The sequence below is a fragment of the Bufo gargarizans genome, chromosome 5 (genome assembly GCF_014858855.1).
Source record: "Bufo gargarizans isolate SCDJY-AF-19 chromosome 5, ASM1485885v1, whole genome shotgun sequence".
NCBI lineage: Eukaryota > Metazoa > Chordata > Amphibia > Anura > Bufonidae > Bufo > Bufo gargarizans.
Window position 1 is genome coordinate 350,618,843 of NC_058084.1, and position 20,480 is coordinate 350,639,322.

At 45.4% G+C, this 20,480-nt stretch overlaps 1 protein-coding gene across 1 annotated transcript in view; it reads left to right on the plus strand.

Moving 5' to 3' along the window:
- Positions 1-19,385, plus strand: part of LOC122939454 — a 123,751-nt gene extending 104,366 nt beyond the window's left edge. The window contains exons 4-5 of the mRNA XM_044295526.1: positions 701-2,792; positions 19,257-19,385. Coding sequence (XP_044151461.1) covers positions 1,581-2,792; positions 19,257-19,385 — 1,341 coding nt within the window. The 5' untranslated portion in view covers positions 701-1,580. The remainder of the gene's footprint in view (positions 1-700; positions 2,793-19,256) is intronic.
- Positions 19,386-20,480: the final 1,095 nt, after the last annotated feature.

The window sequence follows — 20,480 nt, forward strand, 5'->3', positions numbered from 1 at the left end:
ATCATTATTACTGTCTAAGCGTCAGTTATGGACAGGATTGGGACATTGTGAAATGTCAAATGTATTGATATTTGTGGGTTATAGTGTTTGATGTGATTTATTTGGCACTGTGATCCAGATGCTGTTATCGTCTGGGTCACGACGTCAATAAACGGACTAGGCGCAGAGGAGTGATTAGATGAGCAACCTCTTATCTTCAAACTCTTTTTCTGGAAAAGAGACCCCTTCTTGTGTGACAGTCAGAGAGCAAGTAAGCTCTCTAATTAATGGGAAAGAGAGGGATAGATAACAAGAACAAGAATCCATGTTATCCTCCTTCAGGGGACCTGTACAGTTACATTAGGAGAGAGAAGGCTTGGTGTCCCTTCTCTCCTCCTGCGTCCAGTCAGCATGGAGCCCCACCATTCAGGATCTTGGCATCCTCTTTTAGAAACTAGGGACCAAGGACTAATGAAACATATTGGGAAAATTATAATTTTACAGTATGTACTGCTTCCGTTATATGGAATAGTAGATGCATTAAAATAACTATATGGCTGAACATTTCTGCTTAACTGAATTTGGAACTAAAATGTTTTTTTTGTTTGTTTTTTTCAGTTTATTAATGCTAGTAAATAATAAAGGCCTCAGAGATCTAACATACAGAAAATAAGAGTGTGCTCTATGTGCTATAATAACCTTCCATTGTGCTTTTTTTCAGACTCGACTGTCAGAAGATTTGATGGAGGAATGACTGCAGGAATGTGCAGAAAACTGACTTCTAAGCAAAGTGGAAGAATTGAAAGAAACCAAAATAATCTCATTGATCTTTGGATAATCCTATCTTTATTTAGTCCAGCAGCATTTCCTTACCACTAGGATTTTGTTGGGTTATTTATGATTGTCCGTAGGTAATATTGAAGTTTGCAGAGTTTCTGTAATAGGAAAATGTACATATTAACAATACAACTAAAAACATAATATTTGGGTGATACTGTTCTCCAAAAACTCATAAACGGGCTCATCCTGAGCCAAGGAAGCTGCTTAACAGGCAAGCAAGTATCTGTGATTTTTAGCACAAAGGGGCAGAGATATTAGATAGGTCTATTTTGCACCAGACTATAATGTCTGCTGCATTTTTATTTAGTGTCATGTTTATAACTAATATTGTTAAATGTGCCTAAATCTGTGATGTCTCGTGTTGAGCAAAGCGAGATCACCCATAATGCTGTGCAGCCAGCCAATCTGCAGATAGCCATCCCTTGTCATGTCACAGCCCTAGAAAACCCCTTATCTTGCGCGGTCTCCACCATTGTCCTGTGAGCTGAGCATAGGGAGAGATGTGGCAAGCACTCATGTGCTAGGGACAGTGTTGTTGAAAACAATTAGAAGAATATTGGAGAAGGAGAGTGCAGGGAGAGTGTATGTGCATCACGTTCTAGTGCACTGACATTCAGAGTTAATCCATTATTTTAGTGATACTTTTAGTGTGCCTCAGTATTAAAGGCAGGTGTAATATATATATCGCCGCGTGCATCACGTTTTAGTGCACAGACATTCAGAGTTAATATTTTTTTTTTGTGATACCGTTACTGTACACCATGGCCAACAGACAGTTGCTTGGGCCCTCCAAAGGAATGGGCAGTGGCAAAAATGTTACTGTAGCTGGCACAAGTAGCAATAGAAGAAAGAGGGGTGGTAGCAGCCGCAGCAACAGGCCACAGCTGCCACTGTCATACAGCACGGGTTCCTCTGACACCACGCTTAGCTGGCATGGCCCAGGAACTGCCCCTATGCCCTCACCTGTTCAGAACCTACCTATTGCTTTTGCTGCTCCTTCTCCTAGCCAAGTAATGATAGCCACTGGCACTGCCCCGCTTTTCAGCGACAATGAGTTTTGTGAGGACAGTCAGCAGTTACAGGCCAATCCAGACTTGGAGGAGAGGTCTGCTGCAGACTCATTTAGACGTGCAACTACCGATGATGACAGTTGGGTGGGAGCACATGTTGCAAGAGGTCAGCGACATGTGCAAGAGACAGGTGAGGGTGACACAAGTGACGACCAAACATTTATAGATGACGATGTAGCCGATTGCACGTGGAAGCTGGAAGAAGAGGAGGCATCCTCATCATCAGAGGGCAAGGTTGCTATTGTGCACATGAGACAGCAGGGTGGCTGCGTGTCCATAAGCCAGCAGGGTGGAAGCAGTGGGAGATCTGGAGCCAAACGTGGGAGGGGTACACCGTCTGCTACTCAGAAGACTACCTGTGAGGAACACACTAGCAATGCATGGGTTCATAAAAGCAGCGGCAGGCAGCCGTCATGCGGTGGGGGAGGGAAAATTCCATACTCAGCAGTGTGGGAATTTTTCACCAAGTCATTGGGGGACGTTAGTGTGGCTGTATGTAGGATGTGTGGGCAGAAGGTGAGGCGCGGCCAGGGTGCTAATGTTGGCACAACGGCCCTGCGTCAACACATGGAGCGTCACCATAAAGTGGCTTGGGAAAACCGTGCCAATCATTTAGTGTTACAGCATGATGCAGCAACTGCTGCATCTCCCACCGGCCTGCACCCCCTCTCCAGCAGTCAGGGCTTGTCTACATCTGCAGAAGGAAGCTATCCTTCCTTCCCATCGACTGCAAAGTCTATTGCTCCTGATGCTCCTACTCCTACTCCTTATCACGTGTTTCGACAGCAATCGATCACCGAGGCGATTGCTAAAAGACAACAGTATGTGTGCACTCATCCAACAGCGCAGAAGCTGAACGTGCACCTGGCCAAGTTACTGGTACTACAGTCCCTTCCTTTCCATGTAGTAGACTCTGCACATTTCAGAGAACTGATGGCGTGTGCCCACCCAAGGTGGAGAGTCCCAAGCCGACATTACTTTTCCAAAAAAGCTGTACCAGCCCTGCACACTTACATTAAGCAGAAGGTGGGCCAGTCCTTGGGCCTCTCAGTGTCTGGTAGAGTTCACGCGAGTGCTGACGTATGGAGTTGCAACTTAGGTCAAGGTCAATATATGTCGTTCACAATCCACTGGGTAAATGTGGTTCCGGCCCAAGCACACCAGCAACTTGGCCAGGTGATTGCAATGCCGCCTCCACGTTGTAATGCTGGGATTTCTGCTCCAATGTCCTCTTCTGCCTTCTCATCATCCACCTTGTCCTCACCTTCCCCTCTAGGCACAGTTCACAGTGGTCCACCAGCATATCACCTACGCAAAACTAGGCGTTGTCATGCCGTTCTGCACCTTGTCAGCCTGGCTGAACGGAGCCACTCTGGGGAGGAACTGCTCCGTGTCATCAATAAAGAAATCGAACACTGGCTGTCTCCTCGCCAACTGGAGATAGGAACCATGGTTACTTATAACGGGAAGAGCATTTTGTCTGCCCTGTGTCAGGGAGGGCTAACCCATGTGCCCTGCATGGCGCACGTCTTCAATCTCGTTGTCACCCGGTTCCTCAAGTCTTCCACTGAACTGCAAGAGCTGTTAAAAATGTCCAGGAAACTATGCATGCACTTCAACCACTCTTACAGTGCAAAACGCACCCTTCTTGAACTGCAAAGGCAAAATGCTCTTCCCCAACATCGCCTGATATGCGACATTTCCACTTGTTGGAACTCAACGCTACATATGTTAGACCGCCTGTATGAGCAGAGAAAGGCGGTCAACGATTTCTTAATGCTGCAGGCAGATACGTTTACTCCCCGGTGTAACTTCCATGTAAACCAGTGGCAGCTTGTGCATGACACGTGTCGTTTGCTCAGGCCCTTTGAGGAGGCCACTTTATTTGTCAGTCGGCAGAACTACGGGATGAATGATGTCATTCCACTCCTTCACATCCTGGAAGGGATGCTGAGAAATCTGATTGGTGAGGGGACAGAAGATGTAGCGCCTACATCTCACAGCTACCTGAGCCCTGAGGAGGATGAACTTACAGAGGAGGAGGAGGAGAACATAAACACCCAGGAATTTTATACACAACAAGGTGGTTTATCTGCCCAAGCGACCAGAGAGGAGCAGGAGGGGCTTGAGGAGCAGGAGGGGCATGAGGAACTGGAGGGCTACGATGAAGACAGTGAGGATGACCCCGACAGACCGTGGCAGTATGCAGTTGAGATGGAGGCAGAGACGCCCTCCGAGTCCCTTGCACAAATGGCCAGATGCATGCTTTCTTGTTTGCGTAGTGACAGCCGCATTGTCAGGATTCGTCAGACAGATGACTACTGGCTGTCCACATTGTTAGACCCTCGCTACCGGTCAAAAATGGGTGCATTTTTTAGACCTTTTGAGAGGGATGCTAAAATGGATTACTATAGAGACATGCTGTGTAGTCAGTTGGTCGCTGCCTACCAGCACCTTTGCCCGTCTTCAGGAAGGTCTGACCAGGGGGACCCTCTGCACTCATGCTCCACCCCCATGACGGGTGTGGGGTCAGGGGGCAGGAGCAGCACCAGCTCCATAAGCAGCAACCTAAATCTGGAGTCTCTGATGAGCAGTTTTCTTCAGCCGCCTACTGAAGAAACCACCGAGCAGCAGCAGCAGTGGGACATCCAGCAGAACCTAAAACAGCAGGTGGTGGCATACTTAGACTGTACCCTGTCACCTGTGATTCAAGATCCCTTGGACTACTGGGCATGCAAACTTGAAGTGTGGCCGCAACTGGCTGAGTTTGCCATGGGCATGCTTTCCTGCCCGGCTAGTAGTGTGGCATCAGAGCGGGTATTCAGTGCGGCAGGGGGCATAGTTACCCCTGAGCAAACTCGCCTTTCCTCCAAAAATGTTGAGAGACTAACCTTTATAAAGATGAATCAGGCATGGATCAACCAGGATTTCCAGACACCAGTTCCTGATGTAACAGAATAGATCATTCTGCCACTAATAATCAAACTAGTGTGCTGGCACACTGGAAGATTGTGCGAAATGGGCTGTTACTTCCGGCCACGTGATGCTGCCACCCGCCTGCCTCCTCTACTGCCACTCCTACAAAGGAGCTTCTTGGCCTACTGATATGTATAAGTTACATTTTTACAAGGATATGCGTAGCACTGGCCCTTGCTATCACACTACTGTTTTTGGGTTCTGCTACTACTATGATCTGCCACCATCATTTGCTGTATGCCACTGCTGCTGCCCCCCTCCCCACTCTGCCATGGGGACACTATTGTCACTGTTACTGCCACTGCTTCCACCCTCCCCACTTTGTCATGGGCCCCCTACTGTCACTGCTGCTGCAGCCTCCGTCCCCTCTATGTCATGGGGCCACTATATTTACTGCTGCTGCTGCCACTCTCCACACTCTGTCATGGGGCCACTACTGGCATACTGGTGCACTGCACAATTATGTACATGGTGATAAATTGTAGCAGAGTTTGTAGTTCAGCAGTCTCTCTCCCTGCAGTTTAATTTCCAAGCCTTCCCATTGAGATTCGGCCACCAAGTAGGAAAAATTTTGATGATGATTAAAATGATAAGGTAGCTCGGGCTGGGTATACCAGATTTATAGCCATTCATGACAAATTAATTCGGAACTAATCAAATTTCTTGGCGAACTTTCGCGAAGTTGCAGAATATTATTTTTCAGAACTTCGCTCGTCTCTAATGTTTTAAGGCAGTGTCGAGGGAAGTTGCAACACTGTGGAGGTCATTTACTATACCTCTATACTAGTAGCAAAATTTTGTCACAAGTGCCATTTTTGAGACCGAATTTGTGACTTTTTAGCTTTTTGCATCACCCTCTCCATTTTTCCAGTGGGAATATTGTGAACAGGAGGGGGCAGGCCACCAAGCTCTTCGGGCCAACTCATTTAACAACATGTGCGCCAGTAATCTGGTACACATTACATTAGAGATCTACTCATGCCCCTGGCTGAAGTAGTTTTTATTTCTGGCAGATGGACAGCGGAAGCTGCAACAAATTATTAACAGGCATGCTCCTCTTCATCCAGTGCATTATTATTTTTTTTAAATAAGATGTAACACACCAATAAATGACTCACAGTATGCCAAAAATGCACCATAGGGCTTTATACTAATAGTTTTTGGCACATTCTGTGGTCAAGAACCGTGTGACCAATTAAGCTGCCTTTTATTTAACTAATGAATACTGCACTGTATAGCCGGTCTTCGCTATTAATGGATGTGTGGCACCTTCAATACAGCGTGGACATTAACAATGAAGATGCAGTGCAATCTTCATTAAATAATAAGCCAGCCGTGACCCTAACAGATCACGACTGCGTTGTACCCTAATGTCTTCTTACATGGTGCTGAATTAGATCCTTGTGATGGTCAATGGTTAAAATGTGGGAAATTCAGGCTAGGAGTAAAGAAAATAGTTTCACAACTCTCAAGGATGCCTTCGCGCATGGCAGATTTTGTTGGCCAAATTTAAAAAAATCTGTTACATTTTATCTGAATGGGGCCTGTAGAAATCAATGTACTTGGTGCCAAAATAAATCTGTTTAGTTGAACAGAATGGATTTTCTGACACTGAAATTTGTGTAACAAAATTTGTCACGTATGAAGGCACCCTTAAAGGGGGTTTACCATCACATACAATGGGGGCATATCGCTCAGATGTGGAGCGGGGAAATGAATGGAGGGCGCACTGCACATGCGCAGGCGCCGTTTATTCATTTCAATGGGGCCACCGAAAATAGCCGAGCGAACGAATGGGAGCTGGAGCAGCGCTTGGTGGTGGATGGACCCCGGGAAACCCAGGGTCCTCCAGCCACAGTTCTCCCCGCCCCGTTCTCCTCCTTGTAGGTGCGGGTCCCAGAGGTGGGACACGCAACCTATCAGACAATGGGGGCACCCACAATTAGAATCTACTGAATGTTCCCTTTCAATGAAGTGTTACATTGTGATAAGTTTCATTACAGCAAACAGTTTTGTGGCACATACACCACATCTTTCATATGTAGGATCATAGGGTGAATCACTAGAGAGTAGTCTGTGAGCAGGGGAGCCTAAATATGACCCTATATATTAGATAGAAGTTGGTTGATGGTTGAACAACAGTTGAAGAAACAATCTGGCGAACAATCTTTTTGCAGACACTACCATACATGTTTTATTCTAGTCCATACTGGCTGTTACAATTGTTCGGACTGGCCATGCATGTTAAATGAAACTGGACAATGGATGAAAGATCTTTCTATCAAAGTTCTTTCAAAGTAATATCTTTTATCCATGAACAATCTTTCTTTTGAATGAAAGATCTTTCCTCCAACTATCAGACAAAAATTTAAACCACAGCCTACTTTTCAGATGATGAACAGTAATTTCTTGTTAAATTTCACCGAAGATCAATAATTTTTGTTGAAATCATCCAATTTGATCAGTTTTAGACGAATATGTATGGCCAAGGGTATTATTTACTGACAAAACCTGACTACAGAGGAGACCGTTTGTAGTCAGTATGCAAAAGGTAACCACAGAAACAATGAAACAGGACTAAGGGCAATTAGATATATTACATAAGTGGCGTATTTTTTATATTTTAAAGCAATTTGCCCCAACATGTCTAAAGGACAGTTAAAATCAGATATTAATACATATCCATTCAAATAGAAAAAATGTATTCTATTTGCTGAACCTGATTATGGGGATGGCCATCTTGCCTCAGCTGTTCTTACCAGCATTTAGAAAGCATTCAGAAAATTGCTTTCCAGCAGCCCTATGGTCCATAGACGCAATGGTCAGGAGGAGACCTCATTGACTTCTATGGGAGAGTTTTCTAGACATGCTCTGTGACCTGTGCAGAGGTGATTGCACAAGTAAAGAAAAGATAAGCTTTGACCGTCAGCTATTGTGAATCCTGTCTTATCTCTAATCCTGCCTGTAATTATATCACCTCTGTGTATAGATGAGCAGATAACTGCAGTAAAGTTATCTGTACAGACTAAGAAGTGCAGCCTATTATTATTAAGTGGCCATTGGCAAAATTGCTGGATTTTATGTTTCCTGTTTAAATGTAGATATTGACCTGGAAAATTAAAAATAACATAATCAAATATTCTTTAAAAATATGTTAAACAAAAAAAAGAGATTTAAACAATAGGTCATTTTCTGATGACACATTTCCTTTAAGGAACTGTAGCACAAGTCGGTTACTGCTTGTCCATTTTTTGTTGTTGAAACATATTAAAGTCCAATTACATGTAGATTTGTTCTATAATGTGTTGCTTTTACATCATACTGTTTCGCCTCCCAACTAATTGACATGTGTAAAAAGCATTCATACAATATTTACAGCATGCAAATCCATCTATTTCAATAAACTAATGTGTTTTACTAGTTATACTTACAGACCCATTAAATGTTCTTTTTATACCATATTTATGCACGATAAACAAGTGAAAAGTCTCATAACGCTAAACACTTTGACCTTAGCATGTGATTTTGGTCATAATCACAAGTTGCTAAGATCAGAGCAATTTTCTACAGATTAAGATGCATGTACAAAAGTAGCTCTGTTTCGTGACTCATAAGTCAAAGCATATTTTTAAAATGTAGTTATAGCCTCTTCTTTGAAAGCATCATCCCCTGTAGAGTACCAGTGCTGCAGCCCCTCAGGCCCTTGCATGTCAGCACAGTGCAGTCACTAAGCTGACTGTAAATGCTTTTAGTGTTTTAGCCTGGTAATGGACTGATTGTCAGTAAATAGATTTCTATAATTGTACACTATGCCTCTGCTTACAACATAAAGCACTTAGGGTTTCATCTCGGGCATTATTGATATGAAACAAAAGGCCTTGATACAATTACAAGTCATTGTGACTCAATTATTCATTGCTGATTACCTAAACTGCCTTTTTATTGTATTTGTGGTATATGCATACCGCGTTTCAAGCTAATATTTAAAGGAGAATTTCCTGCCCAAACATATCCAAATATGTTTAAAGGGATTCTGTCACCTCCTTTTACGATTTTAAGCTGGCACCATCGCTATGTTGACTAAAGTAGCTTATTTCCAGGACTCTTCTTTTTACTTTATTTCGTTTAGTAGTTTTGATGTAAAAGCGATTTTTATGTTATGCTAATTAGGGTCCAAGGTGCCCAGAGGGGTGTTTTTCTCACTCTCCGGTGCCCAGTGACGCCCCCCTGCAGTGCCCAGTGACGCCTCCTGATCATCAAATAACCTCCCACAGTCCGGAAAACGGTTCCCCACGTCTTAGTGTACCTTATAGAAATGCCCTGTCCTTCTTCCTGTCTGCAGCCAGAAAACAGGCGCAGTACCGCCTGCGCGATCATCAACGTCCTGAGGGCAACAGCGCTCATGTCACATCACTGGGCTCGGTGCATGCCTAGTGAGACTTTTGAGGCTGTTGCCCTCAGGAGGTTGATGATCGCGCAGGCGGTACTGCGCCTGCGCGAGTTTTCTGGCTGCAGACAGGAAGGAGGACGGGGCATTTCTATAAGGTACACTATGACGTGGGGAACCGTTTGCCGGGCTGTGGGAGGTTATTTGATGATCAGGAGGCGTCACTGGGCACTGCAGGGAGGCGTCACTGGGCACCGGAGAGTGAGAAAAACGCCCCTCTAGGCACCTTTGACCCTAATTAGCATAACATAAAAATCGCTTTTACATCAAAACTACTAAACGAAATAAAGTAAAAAAAAAAGAGTCTTGGAAATAAGCTACTTTAGTCAACATAGCGATGGTGCCAGCTTAAAATAGTAAAAGGAGGTGACAGAATCCCTTTAAAGTCACAAGGTGGAAAAAACAGCCTTATTTTAAAAAGGCGACGTCATTAAATTCCATATTTCCAATACTATTTTGTTCTGGGTTTTGTTGTCTTGGGTCTCATGCACACAGACAAGCCATGTACTTAGAATCTGTGCAGGGCGTTTATATAGATAACCTATCCTCATGATAGGTCATCAATATCAGATTGAGGGGGTGGAATCAATCTCCCGGCACTTCTGACAGTCGGCTATTTGAAGAGGAATTGTGCGTGCGCGTCGATTGTTTGATGAGGAAGAGTGCGTGTGCATAGTCTGAAGAGGAATGGGATCAGCACTTGTAATAACACTGTACACAGTCCAATACGATTGGGTCTCCCTACTTGTGTGTCACTTTAAATGTCCATGGCTGTATATTTTTATCTCCCCTCCAAATAAAAGGGGTTCATCCCTCAGGGAGATGCTTCATTATTCATGTTGACCCCACATCCCCATCCAACTGGCAAACAAGAAATATGAACAAAACTTGACTGTAAGTGTGCACAGAAGGAGTTAGGAGGACAGGCATACTTCCATTATTGATATTTCATGATACCGGTCATGTGCCCTTTAGTTTTTATATTTCTTAAGACCGCCATTTTAAACACTGGTCTTTATAAAGCCCGATAGCTGGTGGAGGATGGTATAACTTTGGAGCATCCAGCGACAGTTCTAAATGTAAGACAGCTTATGAGCTGTCTACATTTAGACTATTTTCTACGCCCACAATTTTAGACCTGGCGTCACTGGGGCAAAGTCACAGATAACGGCACAACTAACCATTGCGCCACCATCTGCGCCTGAAATACGTTTCATTTAGGCGTATTTCAGAATAGTAAATGACCCCCTAAATATGAGACATGTAGGGTCTACAAAAGATTAGAGCCTTGTTAAGTGGGGATACATACAGTAAGATATAGGGTGGTTGGGCTTAAAGCAGAGACTTGTCAGGAGTTCAGACATAAGCACTTCACAAAGAACTCTGAGTTAGTGTCTAATGGATTCACAGTGAAGCAGAAAACCTACTAGTCCACAAATATACAGAATATGAAATCTGTACATGGAAAACCGATGGAAATTTTTAATAAAAAGACCAACTGGAAAAATTATTTTGCCTAAAATTAGAAGATAAAAAATTCCCCAAAGGTGACCATAGCCTTTAAATTAAGGGCTTACATTAAATGTAAAATTGGCCATGTACTGCTAAATGAAAAGTGTGCATTTTTATGTATTACTAGAATTAGCATTTTTAAAAGTGACAACAGAAACTGCAACCATATTGTTTGTCATCTTTATATTAGTATCTTAAAAACTGATGGCAAAACTAGTTTTTTCAACAGGATCAAGCAATATAAAAGTGATCGTTTTACCACTGGAGAAGCAAATTTAACCATTAGGGTTGCTCTTGGTATTCACAGTTTCAAAATTGGTGGCCATATTTGATTTTAAAAATACCAATACCTTTTTAATTGCATAAAACAAAATTACTAAATGGCGGCTACTGCTGTAACTTCAGATTTATTAAAGGGGTTTTCCAAGATATTTAACTGATGAACTGTGCTCTGGATAGGTCATCTGTATCTGATCAGTGGGGGTCCAACACCCTGGGACTCTCGCCGATCAGCTGTTGGAGAAGGCACTAGCATCGTGCCCTTCTCAGAGCTTTGTCTAGGCCATGTGATATTACGTTTAGTGTTGAGCGAGCATGCTCGGCCGAATACCTGTTTGGCTCGAGCATCGCCATGCTCGGCACATGGCGGTACTCGACCGAGTACCACATGTGCTCGAGCGCCATTCTCAAGTCTCCTGTCTGCACATTTGCATCTGCTAAGCAGCCAATAAACGTTCAGGTAAGTACTGCCATCACTGTAATGCTACTGTAATGCATTGGCATTACAGTGATTGGCTTGAATGCGTCCACCCGATGACACGGGTTCGGCTCATTGTGAGTCAGGGGGATCGCTTAGGAAGGTACAGATAGTTTAGGGAGTGTGATCGCAATATATTCGATAGAAAAATGTCCGCAAGACCCAAAAGTCCTATCAACGGTGTCTGCAGTGAATTGTCACATCTGCGCTGCAATAGCGTGTGTCAGGGCCAGATATTGGGAAAAATAATACTGACAACAAATATATATTTTCCATAATTTATCCACACTTTGCCTATTAATGGTGTCTGCAGTGAATTGTCACATCTGCGCTGCAATAGCGTGTCAGGGCCAGATATTGGGAAAAATAATACTGACAACAAATATATATTTTCCATAATTTATCCACACTTTGCCTATTAATGGTGTCTGCAGTGAATTGACCCATCTGCGCTGCAAGCTCGTGTGTGTGTGTGTAAGGGCCAGATATTGGGAAAAATATTGCTGACAACAAATATATATTTTCCATAATTTATCCACATTTTTCCTATAAATGGTCGCTTATAACATTTAATATGAAGAAGGTGAGCATTAAGGGACGGGGAAGTGGCTGTGATGCTGATGGTGCACGCAGGGGCCATGGCCCTGGGCACAGTGAAACTGTACTTACTGCCAGAGCAGAAGAAAAACAATCATCCAAGATACCTAGCTTCATGTCCCAGTTTTCAGGGCGGCGCAGGACACCACTCTTGAAGTCAGCCCAGTGCGAGCATGTGGTCGGTTGGATTGCAGCAGATAGTGCTTCCAGTCGGTTAAGCACCACCCTATCTTCCACCAAGTCCAGTCTCATTAGCCAGTTGTCTGGTCCACACAATCCTCATTCCTTCCTCCCACCATTTACAGTCTGGCCAAACAAGTGATCCCACACTCGGATATTCTGAGGACTTCTTTGCATCGCCATTAATTGATTTGGCCCTCTTGCCAAGCTTGCTTGAAGAGGGACCTGAGATCTTGTGCCCCGATTCCCAACCTGTTCAGCATCCAGAATCACAAGAACTTGATTCTGGGGAACGGCAATTAGTGTGTAATGAGGTGGATGATGAGACACAGTTGCCAATGACTCAACCGCAATTACTGTCTCAAGAGGTTGAGGAAGAGGATGACATACAGTTGACAATCACTGAGGTTGTGGTTGGGTCAACAAATCAGGAGGATGATCAGAGTGTGGAAGAGGAGGTGCTGGACGATGAGGTCACTGACCCAATCTGGGAAGGTGGCAACAAGACGAGCGAGGAGAGCAGTACAGAAGGGGAGGGATCTGCAGCACTGGAAGAGACAGTGTGGTGGCAAAACGTATAAGGCGGGCACCACCGAACAGGCCCGCAACTGTTCCACGGAGCACCCCCTTGCATAAATCTCCCTTGCCAAGGGGTAGGTGTTCGGCAGTATGGCGCTTTTTGGAGGAAAGTGAGAACGATAAAAGAATAGTAGTTTGCAACTGTGCCACACCAAAATGAGCCGGGTCGTTAACACTAGCAACCTCACCAGCATGATCCGCCAGATGGCATCAAAGCACCCTAATGGGTGGGCTGAACGCCTGGGTCCACAATCAGTGTCTGTGGGTCACACCACTGCCTCCTTTTCCCCTGTGTTACGTGCTGGCCAATCCCCTGTCCAAGACGCAGGCGCGGATGCCTCCCGCCTTGTACCTGGACCTTTGCAAGCACCATCAGCAACCACATCCACTTCCCTGTCCCAGCGCAGTGTAAATGTCATTACCCCAGGCATTTAAACAAAAGCGCAAATACCCAGCCACTCACCCACAGGCCATAGCACTAAATGCGCAGCTTACCAAATTACAGGCCCTGGAAATGTTGCCATTTAAGCTTGTGGACACTGAGGCCTTCCGCAGCCTGATGTTGGTGGCCGTCCCTCATTACACAGTCCCCAGCCGCCACTATTTTTCAAGGTGTGCCATTCCAGCCTTACACCAACATGTGTCCCTTAAAGGGGTTTTCTCAACAGGCTATTTCATACTTACCTGGTCCCGGCGCACCGTCCACTTCCTGGTTTCAGCACTCGGCAGAGGGCGGGCTCTATCTTCATTGATGTCTTCTCCCGGCCGCGCGCTGTACTGAACGCGCACGCCGAGTCCGCGCATGCGCCCTGGTGACTTCTTCCTGGCCAGTATAGTATACTTGCCAGGAAGAAGTCACCAGGGCGCATGCGCGGACTCGGCGTGCGCGTTCAGTACAGCGCGCGGCCGGCCGAGAGAAGAAAAGTCGTCTGCGCACGAGCGGCCACCGCGATTCATGTGAAGAGCGGTGGCCGTAACCAGGGGAGACGGAAGACAACAGTCAGGTAAGTATAGGTTTATTTTTTTCTAAGGGGTGGGGATTTGTTCATAAAATATATTTAGAAAAATGATCACTGTTAAATCATTAACAGATTTCACAGTGATCATTAAGATGATAATACCCCTTTAACATCACACGTGCCCTGACCAACGCAGTTACTGGAAAGGTCCACTTAACCACGGACACATGGACAAGTGCTTTCGGCCAGGGACTTAACATTTCCCTGACGGCACACTGGGTGAATGTTGTGGAGGCCGGAAGCGACTCGTATCCTGGGAAGGTACAGGTGCTACTGACGCCTAAGATTGAGGGCCCCAATTCCATCAGGGTTTTCACCACCATCTACGTTAGTGGCTCCAACCCCCACTTCTACTCTACTTCTACCTCCAACGTATCCGCTTGCAGCACCAGTCAGTCATCAGTCGGTAGCTAGAAGCAGTATAGCACTGCAGTGGGGAAGCGGCAACAGGCTGTGCTGAAGCTGATCTGCCTAGGTGACAAACAGCACACTGCCGCAGAGCTGTGGAAGGGGATAAGAGATCAGATTGAGCTGTGGCTCTCGCCACTCAACCTAGAACCAGGCATGGTTGTGTCTGATAATGGCCGTAACTTGGTGGCGGCTTTGGAGCTGGGCAACCTTAGACACATTCCATGCCTTGCCCACGTATTCAACCTTGTTGTTCAGCAGTTTCTAAAAACCTACCCCAATTTTCCTGATCTACTGGTGAAGTTGCGCCGCGTGTGTGCACATTTCCACAAGTCACCGACAGCATCAGCCGGTCTTTCAACGCAACAGCAACGCTTGAAATTTCCAGCTCACCGGCTGTTGTGCGACGTGAGCATGCGCTGGAACTCTACGTTCCACATGTTGACCAGGCTTTGTGAGCAGCAGAGGGCAGTTGTGGAATACCAGCTGCAACATGGTCGTCACCTTTCCAGTCAGCTTCCGCTATTCACAAGCGAGGAGTGGGCATGGATGTCTGACCTCTGTGAGGTTTTGCGCAACTTTGAGGAATCAACACAGATGGTGAGCGGCGATAACGCTATTATCGCTGTCACCATCCCACTTCTGTGTCTTCTCAAACGCTCGCTGTTCACAATTAAGGACGATGCTGTGCATGTGGAAGAGATGGAAATGGGGGAAGACATTACACAGGTTGATGATAGCCAGACCACCCTCAGTTCATCTTCTCACCGCGAATTGGAGGCTGAAGAGGAGGAGGAGCAGGAGACGGTTGCCTCAGCTACAGAGGGTAGTACCCATGGAAGTTTAATTCCATCTGTTCTGCGTGGGTGGGCCTAAGAGGATGAGGACATTGGGAGTGATCCTCCTGATGACGACAGCGAAGTCTCGCCTGTTGGTACTCTGGCACACATGACTGACTTCATGTTAGGCTACTTTTCATGTTAGGCTACAACACGGATTACTGGTTGTTCACCCTTGTCGTTCCCACCTACAAAGAGAACTTCTCATCTCGCATTCCTCTGGTGGAGAGGACGAGCAAAATGGCGCAACACCAGAAGATCCTTGTTGGAAAATTGATAAAAAAAAATCCATCTGACAATGCTGGCAGCAGAGTCCGAAGTTCCTTGGCCAACCGAGGAGGGGAGACAAGGGGAACACACAGCGGTTCCAACAGAGGCAGGGCAACACTCTCCAAAGCCTGGGACAGTTTCATGACACCCCGCCAGCTCCCTCATCCTGATGTGCGGCCTACTGCCACAAGGAGAGAAAACTTTTGGAAGATGGTGAAGAAGTACATAGCAGACCATGTCAGCGTCCTCAATGATCCCTCAGTGCCTCTTAACTACTAGGTGTCCAAGCTGTTACACGTGGTACGAACTTGCACTCTACGCTTTGAAGGTGCTGGCCTGCCGTGCCGCCAGCGTTTTGTCTGAGCGTGTATTTAGTGCTGCTGGTGGCATTATAACAGATAAGCGTATCCGCCTGTCAACAGAAAATGCTGATAGGTTGACTCATAAAAATGAACAAGGCCTGGATTGACCATGACTTCTCGACTCCACCATAGGAATGCTGATGAACATAAAGGCACTTTACATGTGTTTTTAATGTAGTTAATAGACTGTATTCCCATGCACCCCTTCCACCACAAACAAGGGTATATGGTTGAATCTTCCTTTTCTCATCCTCCTCCTCCTCTTCCTTCATATCAACATGCATTGCTTATTCGTCACATATAATGCCCTCGCATGTATGGCCTTCGAATATAATTTTTTAAGAGGGTCTGCTCACCAGCAGGCCCTCACATATAATTTTTTACAGGGTCCGCTCACCAGCAGGCGCTCACATATAATTTTTTACAGGGTCCACTCAACAACAGGCCCTCACATATAATTTTTTACAGGGTCCGCTCACCTGCAGGCCCGCAACTCAAATCTTTTACAGGGTCAGCTCACCTGTAGGCCCACACCTAAAATCTTTTACAGGGTCAGCTCACCTGCAGGCCCGCTACTCAAATCTTTTACAGGGTCAGCTCACCTGCAGGCCCGCAACTCAATGTGAATGAGGCCCTCCTTTTTGTTATATACAGGTTGTATCGGTGTGCCTCTTCCTTGTAATTTTTGGCAGCACTTGCACTTTATATACAGTAAATATGCAGGAAAGAATGTTTTCAATCAATTTTTCCTTTGGTTTTGTGCTTAAAACCTTAATTAGATTGTGGACCTGGCTGATCACTTTAAGGCCTTTTAAGCAGCATCAGCAGCAGCATGGTGATAAGAATGAGTGGCAAGGTGACATACTGTGGAAATGGCAGGATGGAGTCTGGATAAAAGACTAAGGCCACAGATTGTTTAGAAAGATGCAGATGGAAACAATCTGTGGAGCTGTATCATGGTCACCTGCAGAATAATGCAGACCAGGGGCGTAGCTATAGGGGAAGCTTTAGCTTTGGGGCCCTGAACCAGAAGGCGCCTATCCAGGAGAAGGAGGACTAAAGGATTTGGTCAGGGCCCCTTCAACAGTATTGCACAATTAAATTATATACAGTGACTCTATAGACAGTGTAAAGAAAAACGGATGGAACAGCTGTCGGCCCTGGTCTGAGAGAGCGATCTTTACTAGCCACAGGAATGGGGGCGGCATGAAAGGAAGAAGTCGCTAAAAAATTACTGTGGGATGGAGCCCCATTCAAAAATTTGCTGTGGGGCCCAGTCATTTCTAGCTATGCCACTGATGCAGCCCACAAAAGCAAGTTGGGTTTATCGATTCCAAAACCTTAATTAGATTGTGGGCCTGGTGATCACTTTAAGGCCTTTTAAGCAGCAGCAGCATGGTGATAAAAATGAGTGGCAAGGTGACATACTGTGGAGATGGCAGCATGAGGAGGCCACATAGTGGCACAATGACTGAGGCCACAGATTGTTGAGAAAGATGCAGATGGAAACAAATCTGTAGAGCTGTATGACGGTGACCTGCAGATTAATGCAGCCATCAAAATCAAGTTGGGTTTGTTGTTTCCACTTCAGCTCACCAGCAGGCCTGCACTTAAAATCTTTTACAGGGTCAGCTCAGCTGCAGGCCCACAACTCAAATCTTTTACAGGGTCAGCTCACATGCAGGCCCACGACTCAAATCTTTTTACAGGGTCAGCTCAGCTGCAGGCCCGCAAATCAAATCTTTTACTGGGTCAGCTCACATGCAGACCCACGACTCAAATCTTTTATAGGGTCAAGTCACATGCAGGCCCTCGCATATACTTTTTTAGAGGGTCAGCTCAGCTGCAGACCCTCGCATATAATGTTTTACAATGTCAGCTCACCCGCAGTCACTCGCATATAATGTTTTACAGGGTCAGCTCACCAGCAGTCCCACACCTAATATATTTTACAGGGTCAGCTCATCTGCAGGCCCGCAACTCATGCTGCCTTGCTTTGAAGTAGTAGCTGTAGCCGTTTATCAGGCTCCCTCTCCGAAATCGAACAAAGATTCCCCGTTACTGGTGGTCATCATGTTAGGCGCATAAAATCGAAAGTTGATAGGGAAGATATCCAAATGGATCATGGATGTCATGGGGACGTGCGATCAGGGAGAAGTTATCTAGAGTCAACAAATCTTAAGAGTCCTATATTGTTATTTATCGTCACTACCTCCACGAGTCAGGAGTGCGTGATTTACGCGACACCCGCTTGCATTCCTTGGATGTGTTAGCCGTTTCTCAGGCTCCCTCTCCGGAATCAAACACTGATTCCCCGTTACCCGTAGTTTACAATGGTTTTGAGCTGACAATTACATCAAAGATTGACAGGCCAGACATCCGAATGGATCGTCGCTGTCACGGGGACGTGCCATCAGCCCCAGGTTAACTAGACTCACCAAAGTGGCAGCAGGCTACTGCCCATAATGATCTTAGATGGTCAGGATCAGCAGGCCTTTGCTCCTAATGTTTTTGATGGTCACCAGCAGGCCATCAATCATAATTTTTAAAAGGGTGTGTATGATGCCCTCCTTTATTTGTAACTAAGGGTGTATCGGAGTGCCTCTTCCTGGTAATTTTTAGCAGCACTTGTACTTTGAATACAAGTTAATATTCAGGAAAGAATGTTTTCTATACATTTTTCCTCTAAAGTCAATTTTTTTCCCCTTGGTTTTGTGCGTATTATTGTCATTATGTAAAAGTGACGTACTATTTGGACAACATAGTTACCAGCAGAGACCAGCGAGTCCAAGATGCATCCATACATCCTCCCCATGCTGTTACAGAACCATTTTGGTGGTGTTACCAACAATTTCTGACATTTTATTATGAACCAGGCATCCTCCCCTCTTCAGAGCAGGGGGTACCTGGTTTAATGCTCGGGTTCTCCCATTGACTTCCATTATCCTCGGGTGCTCAGTTGAGCACCCAAATATCACGATGTGTTCGGCCCGAACACTACGGTGCTCGATCAACACTAATTACGTTCATCAGTCACTTGGCCTAGGTGCAGCTGCGATACCAAGCACAGCCGCTGTACAATTTACAGTACTGTGCTTTGTGAGGTAAGATAAGGCCACAGTGCTAGTGCGAGCGCCGATGCCTTCTCAAACAGCTGCGTGACTGGGGTCCCAGGTGTCGGACTCCTACCGATCAGATACTGATGACCTAATCAGAGGATAAGTCATCAGTTAAACTATCTCAGAGAACCCCTTTAATATGTGTTCAATTTTATTTTAGATGCAAATCCTCTTTAACCTGATAATGATCATGCTCCGTATCATGTAGTAGTTCTGGCACTATTGTAAATGTACGGTGCAGGTTTGAGCAGGCTTGGCTGTCTCTGAGAAGTTCATAACTGCTTCTGTCTTCTCTTTTCCAGCATGCAAAGTGCTATGTAGTGAACAGAGGAAACAGTTATGCCCCTGCCTCTGATGGACCCAGCGATCACATAATCACTGAGTATAGCAGAGCTACTGGCTCTTACAGGGGCTCCAATGAAGGGGTGTAACAAGCACCCATGGGGCCCCATAGAAAAACTTGGAATGGGATCCCACACCACAATGACCACCTTCTTAAGTATGAATATGAGAAGCTTATGATTATGTTGGTTTTCCTAATGTACAGGGATAATACACACAGTGATGTCACAATGGTGGGAAAATGTGCACAGTAAAGGTATGGCACAAGAACAATGTCCACAATAATGTCACAGTACAGCAATAAGGCCCACAGTGATGACACGATGGTATGATGTACAGAAATAAATCAGTGATGTCAAAGCACAGAAAAAATGCAAAAAGCAATGCACTCTTCCTTTGTCCATATACATCACTAACTGCACATATACCTAAATGGAGATTCGCCCTCTTAGTTATTGGGGCCCCATAGCAGCTGCTATGCTTGCTATCCTGATAGTTAGGTCTATGTACAGTATAAAAATATATATATGTGTGTTTCAGATCAACCACTTCTCTGATTATCCTCACAATCCTATGTGCGTCTGTAGACAACTGTCTGGAGCAGGAGCCTCCCTCCTTTGCCTTCTGTGCAATAAGACACAAAGATCATTAACTTGCATAGTCTTTGCAGCCAACCCGTTGAAAATGAAATAGATCTGCTGCAAAATTAACACCAGTTCTACAGGACTGTCTGCCTCAGAATAATACAGAACATGATGCAGGGAGTCCTGTAGAAATGTGTCTGCAAGTTAATATTGTTTTTTATTATTCATTTCTAAGGCTAGACGTGTCTATTGTCGCACGACACATAGGGCACAACTACACTGCAACTATTTTTATAATGGTAGTCTATGGTGTCGCACTGCGACATGCTCCGACTGCGATGCGACAGTCGCAGAAAAATCCAATTTCAATAGATTTTTTGCGACTGTCGTGTCGCAGTTGCAGCATGTCGCAGTGCGACACATTAGACCAGTGGTCAGTAAACCGTAGCTTGCGGGCCACAAGCGGCTCTTTACCCCCTTGAATGCGGCTTTTACAGTTGACCTGTGTGGCAGCGCTGCTAAGTTTTCTAACTGCTACTGTAGCTACGCTAAGCGCAGCTGCGCATGGAGTCCTGGGCGGCGCGTGGTCCGGACTAATAT